The sequence below is a fragment of the Sminthopsis crassicaudata genome, chromosome 1, assembly GCF_048593235.1.
Source record: "Sminthopsis crassicaudata isolate SCR6 chromosome 1, ASM4859323v1, whole genome shotgun sequence".
In the NCBI taxonomy this organism is placed as follows: Eukaryota; Metazoa; Chordata; class Mammalia; order Dasyuromorphia; family Dasyuridae; genus Sminthopsis; species Sminthopsis crassicaudata.
Genome location: NC_133617.1, coordinates 479,071,706 through 479,098,718, shown reverse-complemented (window position 1 = coordinate 479,098,718; position 27,013 = coordinate 479,071,706). Strand labels below are relative to the sequence as shown.

At 40.7% G+C, this 27,013-nt stretch overlaps 2 protein-coding genes across 6 annotated transcripts in view; one reads left to right on the top strand and one right to left on the bottom strand.

The window, feature by feature from the left end:
- Window positions 1-670: 670 nt before the first annotated feature.
- Window positions 671-14,635, bottom strand: MAFK (MAF bZIP transcription factor K). Of its 3 annotated transcripts, XM_074281137.1 has the most exons (4): window positions 14,508-14,635; window positions 3,231-3,347; window positions 2,318-2,397; window positions 673-1,164 (listed from the first exon to the last, which is right to left on the bottom strand). In XM_074281137.1, exons 3-4 carry the CDS (start codon window positions 2,351-2,353, stop codon window positions 730-732), a joined length of 471 nt encoding a protein of 156 aa, XP_074137238.1. In that variant the 5' UTR covers window positions 2,354-2,397; window positions 3,231-3,347; window positions 14,508-14,635; the 3' UTR covers window positions 673-729. The 3 variants fall into 3 exon arrangements, with proteins under 3 accessions (XP_074137240.1, XP_074137238.1, XP_074137239.1); XM_074281139.1 differs by lacking the exon at window positions 3,231-3,347 and having other exon boundaries at window positions 671-1,164; window positions 14,508-14,624; XM_074281138.1 differs by lacking the exon at window positions 14,508-14,635 and having other exon boundaries at window positions 3,231-3,368.
- Window positions 11,905-27,013, top strand: part of LOC141550458 (lysosomal alpha-glucosidase-like) — a 66,271-nt gene continuing 51,162 nt past the window's right edge. For 2 of the 3 annotated variants that reach the window (XM_074281134.1, XM_074281132.1), the window contains exon 1: window positions 11,905-12,028. The gene's annotated coding sequence lies outside the window, so the exon portion shown is untranslated. Of the gene's footprint in view, window positions 12,029-13,625; window positions 13,740-27,013 lie in introns of those variants that run through there. The other variant, XM_074281133.1, reaches the window with a different exon arrangement.

Genomic DNA, 27,013 nt, shown 5'->3' with positions numbered 1-27,013 from the left:
GTCAGGAACCCAAAATTTATTCCTCATGACTAGGGGATATAGCAGGAGAGGGAGAAGAGGGGAGAGGAGAAATTTAAAGGAGGGGGAAGAAAGTTGAAAATATGAGCTAAAAAACGGAGAGCCTTCTATAACTGGTACATCTCAAATCATTCATGTTTACAGAGTCACCACTTCAGTTTCATTTTAAGCACAAAACAGATGTGATGCTGCCTCTTCAGGTGGGCAAGGAGATAGTGCAGAGGTCCCCTTGAACAATAGTTGCCATAGGCTGACAGAGGAATCTTCTGGAGTAATTCTCCCTTTTATGGAGAATTTTGGGATTCCATATACATTTCCTGGCTGCCAAATGTCCAAGAGGCACCTCAAGAAATAAACTTTTCCTTGATAACAAGATTTGTTAGAGTGACAAAGAGTGGAAAGAAAGATCTGGGGGCAGGGAAGAAGGGTGAAACAGGAAAGGGGAGTTGGATGGGATTGTTCAACAATAGGTTTTCCCCTTATACTACACCCAAACTCAAATTCCTGTCATAAACCATCAAAGGCCACTATGAAAGAGCCATTGAGGGTGCCTTTGCGGTGGTCTGCACTGTTTGTGAGGAGACACATTGACTCGACAGGACTGAGGAGACTGACCAAGGACGAGAGACATTTCCCATCCCCTTCTCAAAGGGCTGCCAGTCCCACCCGCCCTCACCCTGCCCTCCCTCTAACTTGCAGCTGCCTGGAACACTAGGATGCAGCTGAGAAGGGCACCGAGGTGGATGATATCTCAGCTGATTTGACAATGGTGATGACGCTGGTGGTGGCAACCTTGGTGGGAGCAATGGGTCCACGGGCCACAGTGCGGGCGAACGTCTGCAAAGCTTCGTATTTGGAGCGCAAAGCATCCAGCTCCAGCTTCATGCTGCTGTTCTCTCGGGCCAACTTCTCTACCTCCTGCTGCAGCTCCACCCGCTGCCGCTCCAGCTCCTCCTTCTGGGTCACCCGCTTGATGCGGCAGCTGGCGGCATAACCTCGGTTCTTGAGCGTGCGCCGGCGCTGCTTCAGGCGAATCACCTCCTCCTTGGTGAGGCCCCGGAGGTGCTGGTTGAGCTCCCGAACAGACATGGACACCAGCTCATCATCGCTGAGCACCGGGGCGTTCTCTCCTGACTCCTTCTTTACCTAGTAAGAGACCGGAGGCCCAGGTTAACAGTTAGGAAAATGGGTGACTTCATCCTGCTGTCTACGAGTGCAAAGAGGAGGAGACTGGGATTCCTAAAGTGGGCTGTAGAGAGGAATCCAGAGCAATGCCTAGGGGGCTTCACAAAGTTATACAAGGCAATGTGTAGACCTGTCTCCTATATTTCCTCAAAGGTAAAACATGGCTGTACTTGACAAAAGGTGTTTTGGAGGGATGGCACTGAGGAGCATTGTTCTCATGAATATATCAAAGAAACTACTAAATAAGAATATGTATATAAGCTAGGCAAGCTAGGAACTTGTTCCAAACATGTATATGACAGGCTGTTTTAGAATCCTCCACTAACACAAGAAGGCAATAAATTTTATTAGTCACACACCCCACATCAAAATAAAATACTTATTTCAACTTCCAGAAAAGAAGTCTATTAAATCCACACACTTTATTAGAAGGCCCTACACTGAAAAAAGAAAAAAAAAGATACAAATAAACAAATAAACCCCCCCCCCAAGCCCAACCTAAACAAACCAACCAACCTATCAGATTACAGACATGGCAGACAAAAATCTTGCCTATATATCACTATCTACTCTCCTGCTTCTCTCTCCAGGTTTCTAATCATTACTCCTCCAGAGGAAAAGCTTCAGATGTTCCTTCCTAGTGCATCTGAGAGGGTTTCTATGCTCAAAGAACAGGATCAATGAAACATTTGCTAAGTATTATACAAAGACAGAATATGAAACAGTTCCTGCCTGCCCTTCAAGAGCAAAGTCTCAGACTACTGATTTTTGGTTCAAAAAAGTAATCCTCAACCTTTCATTCTAAAGCATCCAGAAATCAGAACCTAAGAAGCCTCAATATTCTGCCACCAACTGGAACTGAGCTAGCAAGGGATTAGGTGCCCCTAGAAACTCTCATCATCTCTCCTTCACTTGATTTTCTAGGCCAGCAATTCTAATCCAACAAAACCTGAACACAGGTCCTTATTAGGAATGTAGGGTCAGCTAGTGCTCTGAACTATGGAATAAAAGATACTCACCACACAAGGTATTATTCCTTACAAGTGACCTGTCCCAAGTTTCTGGAAGTTTCTTGGGATCTACCTGAAACTACCTAAATGGAATTCCTTCTTACCTTTAATGCCTTGTTTGGTTTAGGATTAGTCGTCATAACCTGGGCACAGTCACCTGGACAGAACTGATTGGAAAATGCAACTGGAAAAAAAATAAACAAACAAGCAACACAGGTTAAGAAATGCCTAGGCTCAGAATGCCAGAAGGATCTTCTGATATACTATTCTCAGAGGGCTGATGTTTTCCCTTCCAGAGAGGAGCTAACTATAAACATTGTCCTAACCATGATGAATGAAGAGCCACGGTCCTGAAGGCCAAAAGTTCTTATATTCTTTAAAAGGAGGTCCAGAAAGGACACCACCCCAAAAGTGATGGTACAGTGTAACTTTCACAGCCACAGATATTTTTGCTCTTGGTATTCAGGGGTCCCATGTGCAGTGGTTAACGTATTGTTTTAAAACAAGTATTTAGCATTAGTAACCCCTCCCCCCTCACTGTGATATCCATTGATTAGATTTTTAATATTCCTTAGTTCTGTATTTTAGGAAAAGTGTCTTTTATAAATGAAATACCACCCATGGACATTCCTCACTTGGAACAAGGAGCTACATTTTCAGCTGTAATGGAGATTGACAGCATGTTCTGAAAACCGAAGCAACAATTTACAGAATGGTAATGGGTGAAAACCTGAACCTCATGCCTGAGTGGCAGCACTGCTCAATATTTTACAACACACCCACACCCTGAGAAACATCATTTCCCACCTTCCTATAGGTCTATAGCCCAGAGACCTGACTGCAAGCACAAGGTAGTCCCTTCAGAGAGATGACATCCTTTGCTGTCACTTTGCTTTCTCATAATGAACTCTTGTTTTGGAACATTTGCAACCCAAACCTAGCCCCGGGTCCCTCCTCCTGGTACCCTGCCTCCAGAGCATCGATGCTGCCAGGTGAGCCCGCCCATCAAGTACCTACCGCGGAAAAGGGCACTGCAGTTGTGACATCACCACCTCCTCCTATGCTGCCCACAACATCCTGACCCCACGATTTGAAGAGCGTGGAAGGACTCCGGCTGAGACTACCCCGTGGTCCCTGATGAGGAGGGAGTCAATGAGCTGGATTTCGAAGCCTGTAGCTGGAGAGTGAGATGGGCAGCAGCAGCACTGGGTGTATGGAGGGAGCACACAGACTGTGTCTGGCGGGAGTTCTCCCGACTCAGTCACCCACCAACCAGTCCCCTCCACCCTCCCTTCTCATTTTCACGTCTGCATTGTGTCACACATTCTAATCATTCATGAAAAACCCAGCCAAAGCATCCCAAGCATGATTCCCCTCTGATAGTTGCCATGGTGACCTTGGGAAAGTAGCCAACTCTGAGATGGTAGTCATGGAAACCAAGAAGCCCAAAAGGAATAATGACTTTGGGTCATGTCTGTGCAAAGACATCACGAGGTCGACAGACAGTAAACAAACTCATTCATATCCCCAAACAACTGGGGAAGGGGCTGAAAGGCCAAGGGGTCAAGAGGAACTAGGCTTGACAGCAAGCTGCTTTGCCTGAGCATGAACAACTAATATACAAGCTGCTACCTCCTTCCCTTAACCTTCCCAAATGCTAAGCAAGATGTGACAGAAGGAGGAGAATCAGAGAGATAGACCTAGAAAGACAGAGTGGATATGGAGAAGATCCTTTGACTCCAAAGGATGGGGCCACATGAAAATCTCTATTTTTTGATATGGACTAGACAGGGTGGATAATTTTCCATTTCCCCTGCCTGCTTTGATCTCCCTTAGTCTGTCTCACTTTCATTCCTACAGCATAGGCTGCCAGGAGACAAGCTGTGATAAATTAGCTCTGGCACAGAATCCCTTGGCTGCAGCAGCACCTGGGACCCTCTGCCCTCTGAGCTTACATTCTACTCTTTCTCCTTCTGTCCTTTCTGCACCTTGTCTTCCGAGGACCCTCTTCTCTGGAGTTATAAAGAAACAGGGAAAAATGATGTAGTACAAGCAGATCTTCAAAAGAGAACCTACAAAAATAACCCCATTAGAATAGTAGCCCCTAGTAAAAACACGACCGAGCTCTCTATGAGCATGTTAATAACATATACCCACCAAAAAAATGAGTAGAATCATATTGGAATAAAGGTTCAGAGGGCATCTTAGGACTACTTTCAGATGGTCCAAAAAGAATGAACTCTTAAGTACAGTTGTATTGCCTGTGTATGGATGGAATAGGAAAGGTTGCAGAGGAATGATCATCAACAAATGGAAAATACTTGTTCTGGGATTTCCAATCTATTCTTATCAGTTTGGCATGACATAATTGTTTTTCTGAGACCCTTTCCCCTCTAACTCGGTACCAGAAGTCAAAATAGCTTCACAGAAAATAGTTAGGAATCAGCACTGCTCAAACTGTCCCAGTGACCGACCTGCTGGAGCCCGGCAGCTGGGAAAGTGATGAAAAACTTTTCCATGTCCAAAAGGAACAGGCTTCAGTATCTATTCCAACATGTGTGCGGGCGCACGCGCATGTACGCAGGCGCGCACACACAGAGCATCAGAGCACAAGGCCTTGCAGTCAGTCTGTGACATAGCTATGCAATGAGTCACCAGCTGTTTACAGAGTTTGAGAGCTCACATTCCCACAGAACCAGAAACCCCTCCCATCCCTACAAGGATACACATGCTGAGTCCCCACTGCTTGCATTTGGCAGCGTTAAGCTGCAAAGCAAAGTCAAAGTGGAGAAAGGGGAGAACCTGACTCAAATCCACTGGTTGCACAAAAAAGCACTTTGCTTTTCATTCACTGGGCTTTCAAGTTGTCAATGAAAAAGTGAAAACTTGATTGCCTACTTAGGAGCCTGAGAGAAAGTCAATCTGCTAATATCCATGAATGATGAGTGTGTGGTCCAATAATACATTTATTTATAAGAATGGTTGATACAAAAAGGAGAAATAACAAAAGTAATATGGGGATAGATTAGTCCACACTAAATTATCCACAAGTTGACTTACTTTCCACAGGACTCTGTGGAGGCTACACATACAATATGAAAGAGATATCTCCCTTTTACTCTCATAACTAAGGACTCAAATAAATCGTTTAATTTCTCTGGGCCTCTATTTCCTGGTCTGTAAAATGAGGAGGCTGGAGTAGCTGGCTTCTGAGGTCACTCATAGCTATCTATGATCTTATGACAGGGCTATGGCCCTCCCCTTGGCCAAGCATTGGCCATTTTATGAGGGGCTTGCATCTATCAACACTGAAGAAACTGGAACTTTATCCCATCTTGCTGAGCCCAGACTGATTTCATTCAGTTAGAACAGTAATGGACAGAGAGATGAGCATATTCCAATATATATAACTGCTATGGTCCTCCAGAATAGCAAAAACTGATCTTTGTACTCCAATGTGTTGGTCATATCACAGAATAGTATTCTATTAAAATGTTTACTGTTTTTGTATATGGGGTAGTCAACTACCTATTTAATATCAAAACAGAGGTTCAATTTGATAGGTTCCTACATATGTAAATGGAATGAATAGACCTGTATTTACATACTACCTAGTATCCAAATCTTTTTTATAATCAAACAATCTAAATAAAAATAGAACAAAAAAAATTAGAACCCCAAAATCCATAGACAAAACCAATCTAGAGCCTCAAAGTCATTCACTAGGGGCCCAGATAAAGTGAGGTGAGAATAGAGAAAGGCCATATAAATGGATTAAGGAATCAAGAGTCTAAAACGGGGTCTTTTGGTTTGGTTTGGTTTTCCCCTTTTGGCCAATGGCACCTGAGGCATTCTAGTGGACAGAACACTGGGCTTGAAGGCAGAAAGACCTGAATCTCTATCCAGCCTCAAAGATCTCTTTCACTATATCAGTCTAGGCAAGTTGCTTAACCTCTGCCTGACAAAAAGATCCACTAAGGATTAAAATGGCAAACCACTCCAGTATCTTTGCCAATAAAATGCCAAGGACATTGGATCCATGGGGTCAAAAAGAGTCAGAGACAATTAATCAACTGAACAATAGCCATGGACTCCCAAGGAGTCTATGGATAGGTTTCAGGAGAGTCTGTAAATCTAAATGGAAATTTTTTTTTTTACATTTTTATTTTTGCTACGTTCTAACTGAAATCAGGCATTTCCTTCAATTATTTAAAAAAAAAAAACAATTTGTTCTAAGAAGGGTTCCATAGACATCTCCAGACTGCCAAAGGGGTCCATGACACAAAAATGGTTAAGAAATTCCTGGACTAAAGGAAAAACAAATGTCTCCTCAGCAAGCTTCTCTCTTTCCTTTGCTAAATTTTACTTTTAGAAAATAAGATAGGACACTGTCTCCTTGGACATGGAAGGCCTACAATCACCAAACTGGAAAGCAGACTCTTCCTGCAAGGTTCTTAATGCTGCAATATAATAATATATTTATTAGCTTTTCTAGCAATTAGACTCTTATTCACCCAGCTCAACAACCTGGCTTTAAAGGAGAGATCTTGGTTAATGACTTATCTAGGATCACACTGCATCAGGTCAGAATAGCAAGTAGAAATTCAGGAGGGTTTGCCAATTTCAGATTCTCTCCAGGCATTTTCTTCTACTTTATTTCAGTATCCAAACATACCATTTTTCAAATTCAACACAAAACTATTTTAAAAGTATGATAGTAAGATTCATACTGGGAAACAGTATGGTATCATTTATTTTTAAGTATTAAATGTATACAATGCTAGCCTTTTTGCCCCCTACTCTACAGAATCAAATAATGATTCCCTATACTTGCCTTCCAGCTCCTCACTAAAGGATTTAAAGCATACTCTTTCCAATTATACTGCCTTAAATAAATCCTGTATTGTTACTTCCTGTCACTTCCTGGATTGGGAGTCCTTCCAAGTAGTTTCTAATCTTATTCCGCACCCCAGTTCACTAATGTTTTGAAAAAATAGGTCTAAACAGTTAGGAAGACTTCAATTGGGGAGGGGGGGGGATGTCTGACGAAAAAGCCCTGAGTCAGCTAAGGACCAGCTTCTCTACTTATCTAAGGGCAGAGAGAGGAACATTACTAGGAAGCAGCAGACCCCAAGGGATGAAATTTTTTTGGTCACAGCAATTCACAGAGACTGTGTACAGTAGAGAGGGATGTCACTCCACCAGTAGGGAGAGCACTGCCAAAATGGCCAATCACTAAAGTATAACAATGGTACTCTATGTTATTTAATCTTATGGAACATATATCTAAAGATACACAAAATGGTCAAATTCTTATTTCTTAAAATACTAACAGTAGAATATGTTATCTATTTACAGAGGGAAAGCAAACAAAGAGATGTGTTTCACATATGTCAGATATTCATAAAAGTGCTGTTTGTGGAATTAATGAATGTAATTAAAAGAAAAAATATCTTTAAAATGGGACTTGGAAACCAGTGACATTTGGGAAGTACCATAGCAATGGTCGCATGTCAGGAAAATACATATCAAGAGCATTAATCAGGACTCAAACCACAAAGGTTTTAGAGACTAGAATCAACATTTTCAAGAATTTAAACCAAGTATTGCAGGGTACTATAATTTGCCAACATGGTTTAAACAAGTGTTTTCCTTTCTACCATTGGCTTAAAATAAGGGAGTACTGCATTAACAACTGTTCACAGATACTGAATCTCTCATTGGCAGTATCAACTTCCTATTATTGTGTCTGACTTAAAATGAACTAACAAAATTTTTAGCATGAATAGGCATACTTGTGTGTGGAAACATTTTTGTATTTTAGTGATGTTGCCAGAGAATTTCAGTGAACTAATCATCATGTTGGGATTTGATATTAAGAATTCTAATTTGTGTTGCATTTAGCAAGTCGTTTTCTCTCTTCTCTACAACTAATAACTATGAGTGTTTATTTATCCTCTAGTTCTACAGAAGCATCCTTGTGAAGGTTTATACATTTACCATATGTCTGTCTACTAGTTACTGGACAAGGACAATCTTTTAATATTGGTCCCAAAGAAGTCTGGATTTTTAACCTCAAACCAGAGACTGTACCTAAATGTCACTGTACATTCAATAAGTATTAAGAGGATAATTAATTTGCTTTGGAAACAAAGGATCTCATAAATGTTTTTGATCTCCTAAATAATCTTGATGAAATCAATAAACTGTGGTTATTATGTGATAAAAATTCAAAGAAATGGAAGATCCAGGAGAAGGTCTCATGGTGTTGGTCTTTTAGTAGAGTCTGAAGGAGTTGGGAATCAGGACAGAAATAATAGAGGACAAGGCTGAAGATGAGTGTTATGTACCCCCCCCCAAAAAAAAAGAAAATCATAGTAAAAATGGAATTTCTTTCCCTCCGAGCTAAGATTTGAACAGGCAACTCCTCTAGAGTAGTTTAGGTGTCCAATCTTGCCAACCTAGAGATGACTACTATAGATCCCTTTCTGTGACTTTTTAGGCTTAATTTTAGGGACATTCACAATTAAAGGCCATAAGCATCCTAACATCCTATTCCTCTTTGTGATGGCTGCCCTCACAGATAAGATTCTACTTTCCATGTTCAAAGAGAATTTGGATTTTTTCTTATAAAGAAAATCAAGGAACTGATTTATAGATTAATATATATATATATATATGGATAATATATATATATATATATAGATTAATAGTCTCTAATACTTGAAGTTACATAGTGACATGTTGAAGTCTCTTGAGAAAGAGTAAATTTCTATATATTTTTAAGACTTACAACTTATTTTTGATGACACAATATATGAAGAATATTAAGCCGTGCATTTTTAGTTTCTTTCACTTCCCCCAACTTGTCACTGGATGAAGCTATTCTTATCATTACAGGTATTAGATGTGATGATTTCGAATACATGGAAACACAAAGCACCGAAATAAAAAAATAAAAACGTTGATCGAAGAATGATACATACACAATGTTAATCAAGAAAACAAAAGCAGCAGATGAAGTGCAAAACAATCACTTGCAACATATAACTAAGACCTGGAATCTGTATTGATGAGTTATACCTTCTCTGGTAAAATTTATTTTAACAAGTAATAAAAGTTGAGTTTAAGACACTTTTAATAGTGCATAGCACTAGATAGGGAGTAGTTATTCAGCAAATACCTGTTTGATTAGGAATAATCCCAAGTTTGTTCCCCAAACTGGATAAGGTTACATAGTAAGGCATTACTGTAACTCTGTAGAGCAGAAGATTAAAAAAAAAAATTCTTTAACAGTGAAAATGTCAATTATTTCTCCCCTGCCTCTGTCTTGCAAACATGTTTGCTAGATATGTGCCCTACTTTGTCTCTCCCCAGCATCATTATCATTTAACACTTCCACCAGCTCATCTGTAGCCTGGAGGTTACACCTTGGTTGCCTTGCCCTCTTGCAAGAAATGTGTTTGTATTTAAATTAAAAACCATAGTGTCTCTGGTCACCTTGCATTTGGAAGTAGGCAGCTATGGCAGTCCACTGGAACTTAAGGCAAGCCTAGCTGCTACTGCTGTTAGTAACAAGGCTGAAGCTATTATAGGACAAAGCCTACTACCTACAATTTCATTTGACCTGACTCTAACCTCCTGATAGTCCCATCTCCTAGCACTTACTGTGGAAATGAATGTAGTACAAGTATGTATTAACCATGCACAGAGACATAATCTTGGGCAGATAAACAGTCTGGTAAGAGTTGATGTTAGTGTTAATATTCTTCTGTTCCCAAGGGGTACCATATTAATTTCTGGCTACAATAAAGGAACGTTCTTCATCATAAAGTCTTCCTTGCCTAGGCCTTAGCTTCCTCATTTGCAAAATGAGGGAGTTAGATTACATGACCTCTAAGGTTCCTTCAGGTTCTAAATCTATGATCCTAAGAACCTCCATCTCATCCCTTTTTAGAAGTGTCCTCTCTTCCCCAAGGTAAGTGACAATTGTTAATTTCCTAAAACAGTAATACGGGGGAAACATGACGACACTGTGGATTATGGAAAGCAAAAGTATTAAGCCATAACTCCCATTAACAGAGACCGGGGAGGGTGGGGAGTAGAGAGAGAAGGGTGAGTCACTGTTTACTGCTCCAAGGAGAAGCTACGCAGAAAATTCTCTCAGCTGGCCAGCTTTCCATTTCCTTTATGGACCAGAACCTGAATCCAATAAGAGTTTCAGGAACCCTCAGACTCAAGGACTTTATCAATATGATTTTTAAATAAGTAGTTGGAAAATAATCACCAAGTCATGCTTGAGCTTGGGTATAAACATACTGGGGGAAGTTATGGTTAAGGTAAGAATTAGAGTAGACAAAATTTTATGGTTTGAAAAAGGCTCGTGACAAAGATCCAAATAGTGTCAGAGAAAGAAATTGGATTCAGCCAATTCTGACACATAGTGAACGTTGCCTTCCTCAAATAATCTCTGCTCAACTCCCATTTTTAGCAACCACCTTGAAAGTCAAGCAATGCTATACTTGGAATGGTTCCCTTAAAGGCTGTACTGTGTTTAAGTGTAGAAGGCAAATTTCATTCTTGGGAGGATTTCTGGTTCTGTTTTATAAAACTCCCCCCAAAATTTTTATTTAATCTTAGGAGGGTAGAGACAGGGCACATGACAGGTGGACAGAGAAGCATAGAGCCTGTAAATGACAGTGACTAAGTTTCTTCCTTCTGGGACAATGTATTGCAGGGTACCTCGGCTATTTGCATGCATTCATACTGCTCCACAAAATGCCATTTCCACCCAACCCCCATCAAATTGTTTTGCTTTTTAAACTGATACTACGATCATCTCTCTTACTATGTCTATCAAAAACCAAACCAAACCAAACCAAAAAATAAAAAAATCCAAACACACACAAAAACATTAGGTTTTAAATAAGCTAAACATGGTGTGACATTAAGCTACATCTACACTTCATCTACACTTATCAGGATGTCCTTTAAAGAGGATTGAAATAAAGCAGAGCCCTCTACAAAGCCAATAGGACATGAAGACAATTGGACAAAGGTAGAGGGAAGAACAGTGTGTAAGGCAAATTACACGCGCTCCTAAAAATCTACTGCTTAACAGGAATGGAACTAACATCTCAACCTAATAAGGAGTAGATGTCCTAGTTTCTCTCTAGACTGCCAAAATTAGTATGAAAAAAACAAATAAACCAACATAAAATTAAAAATACAAGATAGACACAATACATTCCTTCCAAAACCAAAGTGCTCACCCCTCCCAGCCCGGGAGTTAGGGCAAATAAAAAGTTAGTTTATTTGTGTATAAACTGAGTACTAATACCACAGGCAAAAAGTACCGTGATTGTTTCTGCTTTTTTAGATATTTCTCATTCGAGAAGAAACCCAACTAAGAGGAATGAGGTTCTTCACTGCAAAGATTTGGCAAATGGAAAAGAAAAAGTTCCCATTTGTTCCCCTAAGAACTTATAAAGTAGTCACTCTAGAAATAACAATCGAAGACACCAAAGCCCGAGGCTCAAAGCACACACATCAGATCAAGAAAGACGGAGATATTTATATATAAACAACTATGGAAGCACTTCCCAACTGCCTTCATTCTTTACACGGCACGACTTTTGGTAAGAGCAGGGTTAAATTCCCTTTCCCTCTGGCTGATGTTGTATACTGAATGCTATTGGATAGGAGCAATGCCAGTCATCTGTAGGAAGTGACTGTGATAGGAAGGCTTTTCAGCTTTACCAAGGGAAGAGAGAGTGTACAAGTTGAACCGGCTATCTCAGTGCGGAAGCAGCAAGGTAAATAAATTAAATCCTAAACCAGGCTGGAGGCTGCCCGTGCTTTGCGGGCGTGGGGTGCACCCAAGCTCACACACACGATCTCCAGAGGCTTCCGGGGGTCAAAGAGAGAGAGGGACTCAGCCATGCTAAAATTTTCATTTAGCCTCCCTAGGATCAAATCTGGCCTTGGTTAACCTAGGATGGGAGGGTTCGTCAGAACGTTAGAAAGGTAATGGAGGCTATTTCCGGTTTTCACTAGACTGGCCAGGCTCCGGGCTCTAGCATACTATAGGAATCCCCTTTCTCACAGACCGGGCTACTTGGAGGAATATTCCAGTATCGAACCTTAAAATGGGAGGCTTGGGGCTTTGTTTCTTAAACCTGGCTTTCGTGAAAATATTTAATTTTGGAGATGTTTCTCTAATCTCCTATTTAAAAAAAAATGCACTTCTTTTAGAGAAAAAAAGACTGGAATTGGAAATCTCTTTTTCTCACCTCTGCCACTGATCCCTTAGGAGTCACTTTTTTTTGCCTCAGTATCCTCATTTGTAAATGGAAAAAGATTTTCAAAAATCTTGAACAAATTTTTAATTATTATATATAACGCCCAAGTACAAATGGGTAATAATGTGAATATTCCATTTCAATTCACTCTTTCCTGTCTGTGCAAATATTCCAGACTAAAATTCTGAAAGAGTAAATATTCCCTAAAATTAGTTGTAATTGATTATCAGCAAAAGTAACTAACTACCTAGGTCTGGTTTTCCAGCCATTTTCTTAACGGATCACTCAGGTTTCACGAAGGTATTTAGAAAGGCCAACAACTTCTGTAGTCTAAAATGGCTAATTAAAAATGCCTCTAAAATGGCTAATTAAAAATGCCTCTAACTTTCTAAGCACTTTTAAAATTTTAAAAATAGAAGTGGCTTCCCAGACTTTCTAAACTGGAAAATAAAACTAAATGAAACATCCCAGAACCCAGGGAGATTTCTAATTGGCACATAAAGCCATCACGCCTTATCTTGGGGATGTCTCTTAAGTACAAGGCAGAAAGAAGCCTTTTATGTTCTGAAGCTTGTCACTCAACCTACCAATTTAATTTCCTAAACAGATTAGAACTATCTAGAATGGTCTGTAATGGAGACCATATACCAGAGGCATAAGATTACTGGTACTACTTTTGGTCACCTGCTTGTACTATGTACAGCACCAAATGACAATAGACATTATTCAAATGAAGTCTATTATTAAGCTGAACCTCCTCAGAGACCACTTGATAGCAGGTATTTTAGGTCGGTAACAACTGAGATATACTAGGATGAGACCCCTCATACTTCAGTTAAGAAGTGCCATCAGATTTCTAAATCTAGAAGTTTATGTATCAAATAGAGGCAATTGATGGACTAAAAAAAAAAAAAAAAAAAAAAAGTAAGTCCAAAGGCCAGGGTAACCTGACAGAGAAGATACGATACAAAGTTACAACTCCAGTCCTCCCGATGTTTCCGTACTACAGCGAAGCACTGGCACCTACGGGAAACACAGCGGCTCACCTAAACCGGAGGAAGGGTCCGGGGCAGCAGTGGGCAGACAGGTTACCGACAGCCCGCTGGAAACAGCGCGGCGACGCTCCGCCTTTCGTTCAGCTGTCACCCGGGCTGGGGAGAGCCCCCGCTGACAGCCTCCGACAGCGCCCGGCCGCCAGAAGAGCACCGCGGTTAGCCTCCAGCCGGTCCGTTCCCATGCATGCTCCCCCTCGTGATGCCCCTCCCTCGTCTTCACCCCTAACTCTCTGGCATGGCTCAGTGCCTATTCCTTTTTGCTTTCCTTTACTCTCGGATGGGGGGCACCCAAAGTTTCTCCAGTTTCCTTTCTAACCCCACCCTGCAGGGTTTCTTTTTTTTCTCGGGGCGCGAAGCGGGAGCTTTGGCGGATCTGAGGCTTTCTTAGGGGGGCTGGGGACGGATTCCTGACACCGCACCCCACCGCGCGCATAGCCCTGGTCCGGGGGCGCCACGTGCCGGTCCCGGGTCTCCCCGCGGGGCGGTCAGCACGTGTCTCCCCCTCCGCCCCCTGGTTCGGGCACGTGTCTCCCCAGAAGGATGACTCAGCGATTTGGGGGGTAACAGAGGGAGGGGGAAGGAGTCGGTCCAGGGGAAGGAGGGAGAGGCGGGAGGGGACGATCCCCAGGCTCGCGGAGCGCCGGCCCTGCCCGGGCGGGACAGTACGAGACAGAACGGGGGCAGCACGTGCGGGCAGCGCGAGCAAAGCGGAAGGGGGCGAAGGACCAGGCAATGGGAGGAGGGCCGACGACGCCCCCCACCCCGGGACCCTGGAAAGTGGGGAGGGGGCACTAGCCCCCGCGGCGGCCGCCGCCGCCAGCCTCAGATCGGGGCGGGTCCCATCCTCAAGCGCCCCGCCCCCCCTCTGCCCAACCGTCCAGCGGGGGGTCCGTTACCCCCGGCTCTCCCGACCCAACCGCCAGCAGCCGCCTTCTTACCTGGGGCGCGGGCACGCGGCGGGGCCTGGCGGGGGGCGGCGGCGGCGGCGGGGACGCGCGGTGGCTGCTCCGACTTCGGCGACTCCTCGCGGGGACGCGCTTTCCCACTTTGCCTCCTCCTCCTCCTCCGACTTCGGGAATAACAACAACCCCCCCAGTCCTCAGCATCTGACACTCCGCTTCCGGGATCGCGCGTCAGCGCGCGTCATCTGGCCACGCCCACTCTCCTCCTCCCCGCCCCCCCTTCACCATCACCCGAGCCTGTCCTCCCCGCGACGGGCCGAGGGAGGGGGTGGGGCGCCGCCCTTCTCGCGCCCTCCTCTCGCCTCCCGCCCCATTCATTCACATCCCACCCCCGCCCGGGCCCGCCCTGTCCCGGGGTAGGGGGAAGAGAGGGAGGGACCGGAGGGGAGGAGACAAGTGTAAATCTCTGGAAGGGTGGGACCATGTGAGGTTACTGCCTCTCCCCCCCCCCCATCCCTGGGCCGGACACATGATTATTATTACGGTAATAAAGTTATAATAACAAAAAAACCCTTAACATTCCTAAAGGGATTTATCGTTCACAAAGTTTTCTCTCAGCTACGGCTTTTTGTTATGCCCATTTTACAGATGAGGAAACTGAGCGGCAGATAGGGATGGAGGGAGTGACTTGTCCACGCGTCTGAGCCAGTTCTGGAACTCAGGCCTTTGGAAAGCCTTTGACACTAGGGTCCGCTCTGCCTGGGGATAGGGACAGAACTTGTCACTTATTTGGTGCAGGTGATTTCGGATTGAGAAAACTCCCTCCCTCATTGCAGACGTCAGAGCTCTAGGGGGCCCTGGTCGCAGTATGAATCTGAGAGTGGGGGTGGGAGGAGCTCAAGGATACCATGCTGTCTCTCAATACAGTGATCCAGGACTCTTCCAAAGGCTCTTTATGGAAAAGGTTATCCACCCCCAGAGAGAACCCGATGAAGTCTGCGCTCAGACTAAAGCGATCTTTTTTCCACTTTGTTTCTTGCATTTTGTTGCCGGGTTTGGATTTTTTTTTTTTTTTTTTTTTTGGCAACATGGCCAATATGGAAATAAGTTTTACATGACTTTATATGTATAACTGATAATATGTTGGCTGCCTTCTCAAGGGAGAGAGTTTAGAACTCAAAATTGTAAAAATGCAAAAATTGTAAAAAAAAAAATAAAAACATGAAAAGAATATATACTTAACACCTTATATTTCCATCCTGAAGGGAAGTTAAAGGCCATCTAGCTTTTTAGAGATGAGGAAATTGAAGAAAGATCAGTGAATTAAATGACTTGCCCAAAAGTACATAAATATCCTCTGTCACTAGAGTGACTGCTCCACTGGAGAAGGAGGGGAGGTATATGGACCTAGGGAGCCAAATGATAGCAGTGTGAAACCCTGTGTTTGGAGTCAGAGAAGCTGGGTTGGAACCCTTACTACATGCTTCATCTTGGGTGACTCCATGAGTGATTTCTTGGTGCCTCAGTTGCCTCATCTATAAAATGAAGCAATTGGACTCAGCCATCTTATGTTGTTTTTCATAACATAGTGTTATGAAGTTTATAATATAAAATAAATATATATATTTAAGGTAGATAGAATGCCAAGCCTGGAGTCGGGAAGGCTCCTCTTCTTAAGTTCAAGTCTGGCCTCAGACACTTGCTAGCTGTGTGACTCTGGGCAAATCACTTCATCTTGTCTGCTTCAATTTCCTCATCTGTAAAATGAGCTGGAGAAGGAAATAGCAAACTAGTCTAGTTTCTCTGCCAAGAAAACTCCAAAATGGGGTGATGAAGAATTGGACTGAAACCACAAGGCCTTATGAAGTTTACAGTCTAGTAGTCTAGAGTGTAGTAGGTGCCCAGATAATTATAATATGCCATCAATCCATCAGTATTTATTAATCACCTACTATGTTTTGGGGCACAGTGTTAAGTGTTGGGGTTACAAAAACAGATAAAAGACAATTCCTGCTCTCTAGAAATTTTAATGTTTTAAGATCAAAGGTGAAAGGTGAAAGTTACTAAAGACTGGGTAGATTAGAAAGTCAAAGGTAAAAAGTGAAAGTCACTAAAGACTGAGGGAATTACAAAATCCTTCTTGCCTACCAAGATTCACAAGATTTGAGACTTCTATAAAAAATATTTATTGAAATAAAGGATAGCCTAAATAATTGGAGAAAGTCAATGTTTACGATCTGACCGTACCATCCAAATGAGGAGTTTGAATGCTACGAGAATCACCTTGACCATATTTTACATAATTATAACATTGAATATTTTAAATTTGAATACATGAGGTTATTGAATACACAAGTCAGTTATCCATACCAATCGAGTTCCATCTGTACCAAATAGGTCAATAGCTTCCTTCAGATTTCAGCTCAGATGCTGCCTCCGACTTCAGGCTTTTTCTAACCCCCCAACTGCTAATGGAATTAATTGCCTTGGTTTTATTTTGAATGTTTATATATATGAACATGTACATATGTACATGTTTTCTTTCCTAGAATGTAAGATTACCCCAGGGAGGGTCCCTTTCTGACACAGTTCTTGGCACATAATCCAAAAGTTTGTTGATTAGGTGACTGATATTTCATATTCTGAGACAAAATAATTTATATGAAGGAAAAAAAATAAATAATACCTAAATTTTGAGGGAAATAACAAAGGGAAAGGCAAGAAAGGTTAATACCAGACCTCAAATTATTTTATAAAGCAATAATTTTTAAAATGTAAAAAGTTAAGATCAAAATAAAAGATTTGATTATCAAAATAGATCAGTCTGTCAAGTCTGAAAATTTTATAAGGAGGTGGTATTTCATTTGGTCTGTGAAGAATGGGTAAGACTTTACACAGGGGAAGATACAGGAAAACTGAGTGATGTCTTAGACACAAAGAAATAGCATGATCTGAGAGAGAAGGAGGCCAGAACATATATGGTCAGTAGCAGGAACTGTTGTCCAGGTCAATTGGAATATAATGTTCATGGAAGAGGAGTAGAGAGAGCAGCATGAGATATAAAGGGAGAAAGGATCTGGGCAACACCAGACCTCAGAGAATACTAAACTGGAAAGTTTGAACTTGACTTGCTGGGCCATTGGGAGACATTGAAAGATTTGGGGCAAAGGAAGGTTATTACCAGATCTTTGCATAAGGAAATTTTGATACTGGATAATGGAAAGTGGAAAAGAAAATTAGGGGAAAAAACCAGCTAATTCAGTTTTTGGTTGTGAAGTTTTTGTTTTAAAATAATTAATGTCATTAGAGCAGAATGTTACATATATTGCCAGAAGAGGATCATTGTATTCAATGTTTTTGCTGAACTTTTTTCTGTTACAAAGAAGGCTTGATTTGTGTAGGGGGGAGGGGAATATTTCCAGAAATGATTGTGACATAAAAACAAAAGGCATTAACTAAACGTATTTTGAAAAACTGATGAACCCAAAGAGGAAAAGTGAAAGAAGAGGAGGGGGAAAATTAGAAAGAGGGAGAAATGGAAAAGTTTGAAAAGAAGGGAGAGTAAGTCAGGAGAAATAGATCTAGAGGGAGCCGTAATTAGATCTTAGTAGAAATTGAGCAAACATATGAGACTCTTCTTGCCAAGGCAAACTTCTCTATATATACATATGCACCAGGGATCCCATTCCATCCAGTCTTTTCCAGCAAATTGTTTCTTCCATGATCCCCCCACTCTCACTAATTTTTATCTTTGGCTATAGGCTGCTTCTTTACTACCTATAAACATGTCCTTGTTTCCTTCATCCTCAAAAAAGAAAACCAAAAAACATACCCCCAAATCCCACAAACATCTCTTAACCATCTTTCCCCACTGGATATTGTCCCATATCTTTCTTTCCTTTTATGACTAAACTCCTTAAAGGGACATCCACTTCCTCTTCTCTAACTCTCTTCTTAATGTGTATATGTATATAGCCATACACTGTGACTTTATTCAAAGGAAGCTATACTTCTCCAAACTTACTAAATACCTTTTAATTGGCAAATCTGTTGGTCTTTTCTCAATTCTCATTCTTCTTGACCTCTCTTCAGCCTTTAACATTATCAGTCACCCTTTCCTACTTGATACCTACTTTTGGTGACACTACTTTTTCCTGGTTCTCCTATCTATTTCAGTACTCCTCAGCCTCCTTTCTGGAGCTATATTCATGTCATGCCAATTACCCCTGGTCAAAATTCTAGTCTCTTTTCTCTTTCCTTCTATACTATTTCACTTGGTGATCTCATCTGTTCTTAAAAACTTAATTTTTGTCTCCATGCTGATAATTCTCAGATTTCCTTATCCAATCCAAAATTGTCTTCTTGCCTCCAGTCTTACATCTTTAAGTGCCTACTGAACATCTCTAAATTAGATGTAAACTCAACATGCTTAAAACTGAACTCATTATCTTACCCCCCCCAAAAAAAACACCAAATCTTTCCCTTTAGGCTTGCAACCTAAGTATTCTTCCCATGTGCTCTTCTCTCACATCCTCTTTCCCCCCATCCAGTCTCTTGCCAGGGCCATTTTGCATTTGTAAAATCTCTTCTCTGACCCTGTTCAAGGTTCTCATCACTTCATCCTTGGACTGATACAAAGTCTGTTGATTGATCTACTTGCTATAATTCCCTACTCCAGTGCATCTTCTACTCAGCCTTCAAAGTGATCTTCCTAAAGCACAATTCACTTTCAGGACCACACATAAAATTATCTGTGTGTTGTTCAAATCCCTTCATAACCTGTCCACACTTTCAAAGACCTTTGAGTCTTCTTATACCTTATATCCTCCATTCCCCCATGTACTCTCAGATCCAAAGGACACTGACTTCTTTGTTCTTCCTCAAACAAAACACTCCCATTTCCCATCTGTCTTCTGTACTCTCCTCCCCCTAAAGCCTGGAATTCTCTCCTTCCTCTCTACCTCCTGGCTTCCCTGACTTCCTTCATATCATAGCTAAAATAACCTCTTTTTACAGAAAGCCTTTCCTGTTCCCCTTTAATTCTAGTACCTTTCCACTGGTGATTATCCCTAACTTATCCTATATAGATCTTGTTTATCAATAGTTGTTTACATATTTTCTTCCTCATTAAACTGGGAACTTTTTGAGAGCAGAGGATGTCTTTTACTTTCTTTGTATTCTTAGGGTTTAGCACAATTTCTGGCAAGTAAGAGGCTCTTAATAAATATTTATTGATGGGCTGACCATTCATTCATTTACAGAACAGTCGAATCATAAATCCCTGCAAGAGATTACAATTTTGATTGTCTTATCATGGCATGAAGATGACCTGGGTCCTCAGTGGTTCAGATGGTGATGAGGATAATAATGCTGCTGCTGCTGCTACATTTAATTTATATCATTATTCCTGTTGGCTAGTAGTAGATACTGTTTTCATCCTTTAACAGATGGAGATTTAGGTGTAAAGAAGGCTTTTCCTAGCTCCACAACACCCCTTTCTCCTCCTACACCCCATGCCTACTTTCCATACTATGGCAAGGCTAATCTCCTTTATGCATAGATGTGATTATGTTGCTTCTTTCACTCAGAAATCTTTAGTGGATCAGTCCCTGTGGCCTGCTAGATAAAGTTCAGTTTCTTAGCCAGGTGTTCAAAGCTCTCCACCACAGGCTGCTGCCCTATCTTTCCAGCCTTATCTCATTCTCCTGATCACCGTTCTCTAACTCCATCAGCCTCCTCCTCCTTTGCTCCTGCTCTCTGCCTGGGATATCTTCCCTTCTTTTTTTTTTTTTTTTTTTTTTTTGCCAGATTTCTATTCATTTAGAGACCAGCTCAGTTGTAACCTCTTCCTTGATTCTCATCCATCTCTACCTCCCCTTGCCCAACCAGACAACAATCACCATTTTCTCAGAGGTAGTAGTAGGAATACCAGATTTGGACTTGTGAAGATGAAAATTGATACCCACCACTGATACTTAACCACCTATGTGATCACTGGCAATTCACCTAACCTTTCAACCTCAGTTTCTTCATCTGTGAAATAGAAATAAAAATACCTGAAGGATGTACCTTCGTAAGAAAGTTGTGGGGTCAAATGAGATAATGTATCTGAAACATTTTTCAGTCCTTAAAGTGTAATATAAGTACCAGCTATGGTATCCTCCTGAGGAATATGGCATGTAATATATATTTTATACATCTACACTTACATCATGCCCCCTATTAGTCTATATATTGGATGAAGATAGGAACTCTGTCTTATATGAGCTTGTTGTCATGCCCAGCACTTGACAATGTTCTGTAAACTATAAGTACTTAATAAATGCATGTGTGAATTAAATTATCCCTCTGTTTGAAGCTTGAAAAACTTATTTTTTTCTAAACCTTCCTACCTATTCCTCATCCTTCCATAATACTTCCCTTGCCCATCTCTTATTCACTTAGTTATTGGTGTACATGTCATGTACCTATACAGGACTCTTAAGTAGCACTAGAGTGGGGACTATGCCTTAGTAACACTTTTTATTGCCCCAGGACCTGTCATGGCAGCTCTGCGCATAGTAGATACTTGACTAGTATATGTGAAATTGAACACAGTAATAATTATTATGTAACTTGGAGGGAAATAGTTTGAAAATCATCTGGACAAGGACAGGCAATAGTTAATGTCAACAAGTATCATCTCCCCTCATCCTGTTCCCCCCCAAAAGCTAACTCAATGCTAGGCTGTAGAACATTAAAGATGACCCAGAACCACCTGCCCTCATTGAGTGGCGCCATGGATGGATTTCTTTCTTTTCCAGCCCATCCTTCTCCCCATTGCTCAGTTCCCACAAGGCATGCACTGTTAGCTAAATGCTGGCCCCCAAATCCTTCCCTCTGCTATTTGCTCTGCTACTTTCTCCATCAGAATCTGCCAGAATTGTGGCTATCTACCATGAATTGAATGTGAACATGGCATCTCCCTCAATTAGACTACCTGATCCATAAAGGCAGGGATTGTCTCATTCTCTCTTTGTATCCCCATTTCTTAGAACTGCTTTACAAATGCTTTTCCAATCTACTCTGACCTACCAAACAAGGTGATAATCCCATTGTTCTTTGCCCAGTTCAGATCATATCCCATCCATTGCATTCAGTTCTGGATACAGTATGTTAGGGGGGGAATTGACAAAATGGAAAGCATCTAGAAAAGGGTGACCAGTATGGTGAAGAGATCAAAAAGCATGACAGGTAATACATATAGATGTTTGTAGATAGATACATATGCGTGTATGTATTCATATATAATGTATATGTATAATATATGATATATATTATGTGTATCTTTTTATTTATATAATGTATCTTTGAATGTTTTCAAAATATCTACATTTACATATATAAATATACATGAAACCATGTGTTTATGTATATCTGTACACACAATGTATACATACAGGACATACCTAGTATGTATATTGTGAATATACATGTACACACACGCATAAAATGTAATCTGTACTTATCCGCATAGCACATATAACAACATATATCTAGGTGTTTCCAAGAGAGTTGCAGGTGCTGATTCAAGAGCCCACTGGGCAAACACACACATATAACATATATATACACACACACACACACAAATACATACATACATATATATATATACAAATACATATATACATGTATGTATGCACACATAGTCAAGAGATGCATATATATACATGTATGCAACTACATAGATGCAAATATATGTATATGTGATATCTTATATGTGTATATAGATACATAATATATATACATATTCAAAGATGCATAAATATATCTACATCTATCCAACTCTATGCAAACATATAAACTATACATCATATATACTTAGATGCAAAGATATGTATAAACTCAGGGGAGTTCTTAGATTCTGTCAATCCATCTGTAACTAACAACAACAGTTATATCAGCAAATGCTTATAGAAAGCATAAAATGTATTGTTGTAGCTCAGAACATGCAAAATCCATATTCCTGACCCCTAATGGGTTGGAATCTAAAGGATAAGAGACTTTCTAGCTATAATTACTGTCCTAAAGTATTCCTCAGTAAGCCCTTTATAGAGCAGTTTTGTTACTGGCTAATATTGTTGGATCAAGCTAGACTGGGGGAAGGAGATATATTTTTTCTTCTAACAGATTTCTGTAATCATGCTACTCCTCTAAATGGCACAGTGGATAGAGTGTTGGACTTGGAATCAGGAAAACCTGAGTTCAAATTGTACCTCAGCCACTTGCTAGCTGCGTGATACTGTGCACTCACCCGCTCTCTGTCTAAAATGAGGATGATAATAGCACCAACCTCCCAAGGTGGTTGTGAAGATAAAATGAAATAATATTTGTAAGAGTGCTTTGCAAACCTTGTATTATTAAAATGCTAATTGTTATTATTACTTTAAAATCTTCCATAGCTTCACCCTACAAAGTTGCTCACCCTACAAAGTATAGACTTCTGATCATGGCATTCCGAGGCGCAGTGCCAATCTATCCCTATAACCAGATTTCATGGTCTTCCCTTTCATGGGAAGCAGTTTTGCAGAGAAAGTGCTGGATTTGCCGTGATGGGGTTCAAAAGCAGAATTTGTTACTTACCATCTGTGTGGCTCTTGGGAAAATCACTTTACTTTTCTAGGATGAAATTTACTTATCTGTAAAGTGACCAAGTTATACTAAATGCTTTTTAAGGTCCCTTCTAGCTCAAATTCCTATTATTAGTCAAAAAGCAAAAATGAATGGGAAGATCAAGGAAAAGAAGAAATAGATCATAGAGCCCCAGGAAGTATAAACTTTAAGCTGTTTCCTACAGGGACTCTTTCCCCAGAATTAGCATGCTTTCTTCCACTGCAGTTTACCACCACAACCCCTAACTTGTGTGTGTGCGTGTGTATGTGTGTGTGTGTGTGTGTGTGTGTGTGTGTGTGTGTGTGTGTGAGAGAGAGAGAGAGAGAGAGAGAGAGAGAGAGAGAGACAGAGAGAGAGACAGAGAGAGAGACAGAGAGAGAGACAGAGAGAGACAGAGAGAGAGAGAGAGAGAGAGAGAGAGAGAGAGAGAGAGAGAGAGAGAGAGAGAGAGACAGAGAGAGAGAGAGAGAGAGAGAGAGACAGACAGACAGACAGACAGACAAAGACAGAGAGAGAGAGAGAGAAAATTGTTTGCAAGTCAAGGTTTTCTAGGCAATACTGAATGCCTCCTTCATTTTCTTCCACATCCCCACACCATCTTTTTCTAGTCAGACCCAAAAACTTAACACCTCTTTTTGAGGAATAAATGAGTTGAAAAGTGTTAGAAAGGGGAAAAAATTGCGGACAGTTTTTGTTTTGTTTTCTTTTGTTTTGTGTTAGGTGCTTTGGAGGGACTTTTGATTGCCCAGCTCAGCCTCTTTCCATTAGTTAGGAACAGTTTCCCCTCTGAAATAAAAACTTGCATCTCCTCAGTACTTCAAGGTTCACAAAGCACTGTATCCACAGCAACCTTGGAAGGAGTGGAGTATGAGTGTCACTATACCCATTGTAAAGATGAAGAAGCTTAGAAGTTCAGCTCAGTGACTTAACCTTACAAAGTGAGGAGGTGGTAGTCAGACTGTGATGTGGAGGCTGGAAGAGCTAGAGTCAGATCTGGCCTCTCTTCTTATGAAGGGTATGACCATGGGCAAATTCCAACCGGATCACAGTCTTCACAGCAGTAAAATAGGATACAATAACATTGCACAGCATCACAAGGGCTTTGAAAACCATAAAAATGCTTTGTAGCTGTTAGTTATTATTTAACAGGGGTTCTTAAACTTTTTGTGTGTTCTTGAGTCGTTTGGCAGTCTGCTGAGGCCCATGGGCCCCTTCCCGGAATAATGTTTTTGAATGTTGTGTTCAGTCGAGTTTGACTTTTGGTGACCCCATTTTGGGTTTTCTTGGTAAAGATACTGGAGGGGCTTGTTTTCTTCTCCAGCTCATTTTACAGAAGAGGAAACTGAGGCAAGTTAGGTGACTAGTTAGGGACCACACAGCTGTTAAGTGTCCGAGGCCAGAACTGAGCTCAGAGAGATGAATCTTTGGGCAGATAGGGATCTTGTCCAGAGTCAGAAGACTCATCTTCTTGAGTTCAAATCTGGCCTCAGACACTTACTAGCTGTGAGACCCTGGGTAAATCACATTTGCCTCAGTTTCCTTATCTGTAAAAATCCAGAGAAGGAAATTACAAATCGCTGTAATATCTATTCTAAGAAAACCTCAAATGGGGTCATGAAAAGTAGGAAATGCCTCCAAATCAGGTACTTTATCCATTGTGCCATCCAGCTGTCCTAAGTTTTTAAATATATAAAATGCCAAGAATTATGAAAGGATCCAATTATATTGAAATATGGAAATAAAATAGATTTTTTTAAAGTTCAAGGAGATTAAATATAAATCAACACATGCTATGTTCACTTCTTTTTTTTGGCTGTTTTTTTAATCTCATGATTTTTCCCTTTTGCTCTGATTTTTCTCTCCCAACATGATTCATAAAGTGATGTGTGCCTTAACAAAAGAAACAAATAAGTAAATAAAATTAAAAAATAAGATTTTAAAAAGTTCATAGATTCCATGCTAAGTGCTCCTCTTCTTTTAAAAACCCTGTTATAGATCTATAGTCACATGAGTTTCTTTGCCCCTCATGTCTATTAGACTGAGTTTTACAGTATAATTCATTCTGACTCTAGCCACACATTTAATGATTGAATTGGCCTTGGAAAGTTTTTAAAGCTTGTTCCTAATGGAGCCTGCAGAATTTGCAAACATGGAACACCACTTAGTTTTTGCCAAAGCTTGCAAACACATGAGGACAGAATAGACTTTCAAGTAAAACAATGAAAACTTATTATGTTTTTGTGACTTTATACACCAAAGTCTAGAAGCAATAAGCATAATTTTCAGAAAAGGAGCTTAGACTAATAAAAGGGAAAGGGGTAAGGAGGAGATAGATTTTTGTCTTTTCCTTAATTGAATAGAAATTCAAAATCAAGGATCAATAAAAAGGAATAAGGAGAGATAAATAGGACATGAAAGACTGCGTACTAGCTCTGGAGTCAGAGGCTGAATTGTTGAGTCATTTTTCAGTCATGTTGGATTCTTGATGGCTAGGTTTCAACTAGAAATTTTCTTATTACTGCTCTGGTGGCCTTGAGGACAGCCAGGTGGCACAGTGAATAGAGCACTAGGCCTGGAGGCAGGAAGACCTAAGTTCAAATGTGACCTTAGACACTAGCTGGGCAAGTCACTTATCCGTTTGCCTCAGTTTCCTGATCTGTAAAAGTGAGCTGGAGAAGGATATAGCAAACTACTTCATTATTTTTCCAAGAAAACCCCAAATGGAATCATAAAGAATTGGATATAATTGAACAGCAGCTGACCTCCATAGGGTCTCAGTTTCTTCATGGACAGATTTTAGACTAGAGGACTTCTTTTAAGGGTCTTTCCTGGTCTTATTAATTGATTGATCCTCTGGATCTACAAAGATGTTTGACAGGAGCATGGGAATCCAAGAATCCCAGATTCCCTTGTGACTCTTTGATTGCTGATTAGTTCTGTGACTTTGAGTTTCCTTCTGTGGTGCTTCCAACTTCCCCTTTCTAAGAGGAGAGAACTGAATTACAGTTGGAGGAAGGAGCAAACTACCTAGAGCTGCCTATTTTTATATACTTATAGACTAAAAATGTTTTTTGCATTTTAAAAATAAAATTATGGTATTTTAAAATATTAAAAAACCCCAATAACCCTCCGTTGTTAGCTCACTGGCCATTAAAAAAAAAAAGAGGACTAGATTTTGTCCTCTGGCTATATTTTGCCAAATACTGGACTAGATGGTTTTTAGAATTTCTTGCAACTCTGATAAGGATCTGACTTGGTCAGATTTCTTTCTTGATTGTTATCTTTTTTATTCTTCTTGATATGGTCACTTAAAAAAAAAAGACAATAAACATTTAAATAACAAACCTCCCCCCCAAAAAAAAAAAAAAAAAAAAACAACAAATGGACAAAAACTGTACATGCGAATTCCGAAGTGGATTTTTTTCTTAGGAATAAAAAAGCTGGAAGTCAGTCTGGATTGGGGAAGGACAAGACTTCCCGAGAGAACTTCAGGGTAGCTCCAGGAGATTCAGAGCCAGGATTCAGGAAGAAGAGGGTTTGAGATTCTACCTTCAATCTGGCTGGAGGCTCCAGAAGCCTCCCAAGAAACCTGCTCACAGAGAAAAGATTTTACAGTAAAAAGAGACCTCCTCCCAGAGGATTCTAATTGAGAGACAAGAGAACATTACATACAAACAAATATGGGTGTGTCTGTCTACAATATTTTGTGTCTTGAATTGCTGACCTTATCTGTGATATTTAATAAAACAATTTTTCCCTTAAAAAAAAAAAAAGTAATAAAAAAGCATTTAGGGAGCTCAGTGGATAGAGTAGTAGATGTGGAGTCAGGAAGACCTGAGTTTGGATCCTGCCTAACTTACTAGCTTTGTGACTCTGCATAAATTATTTGA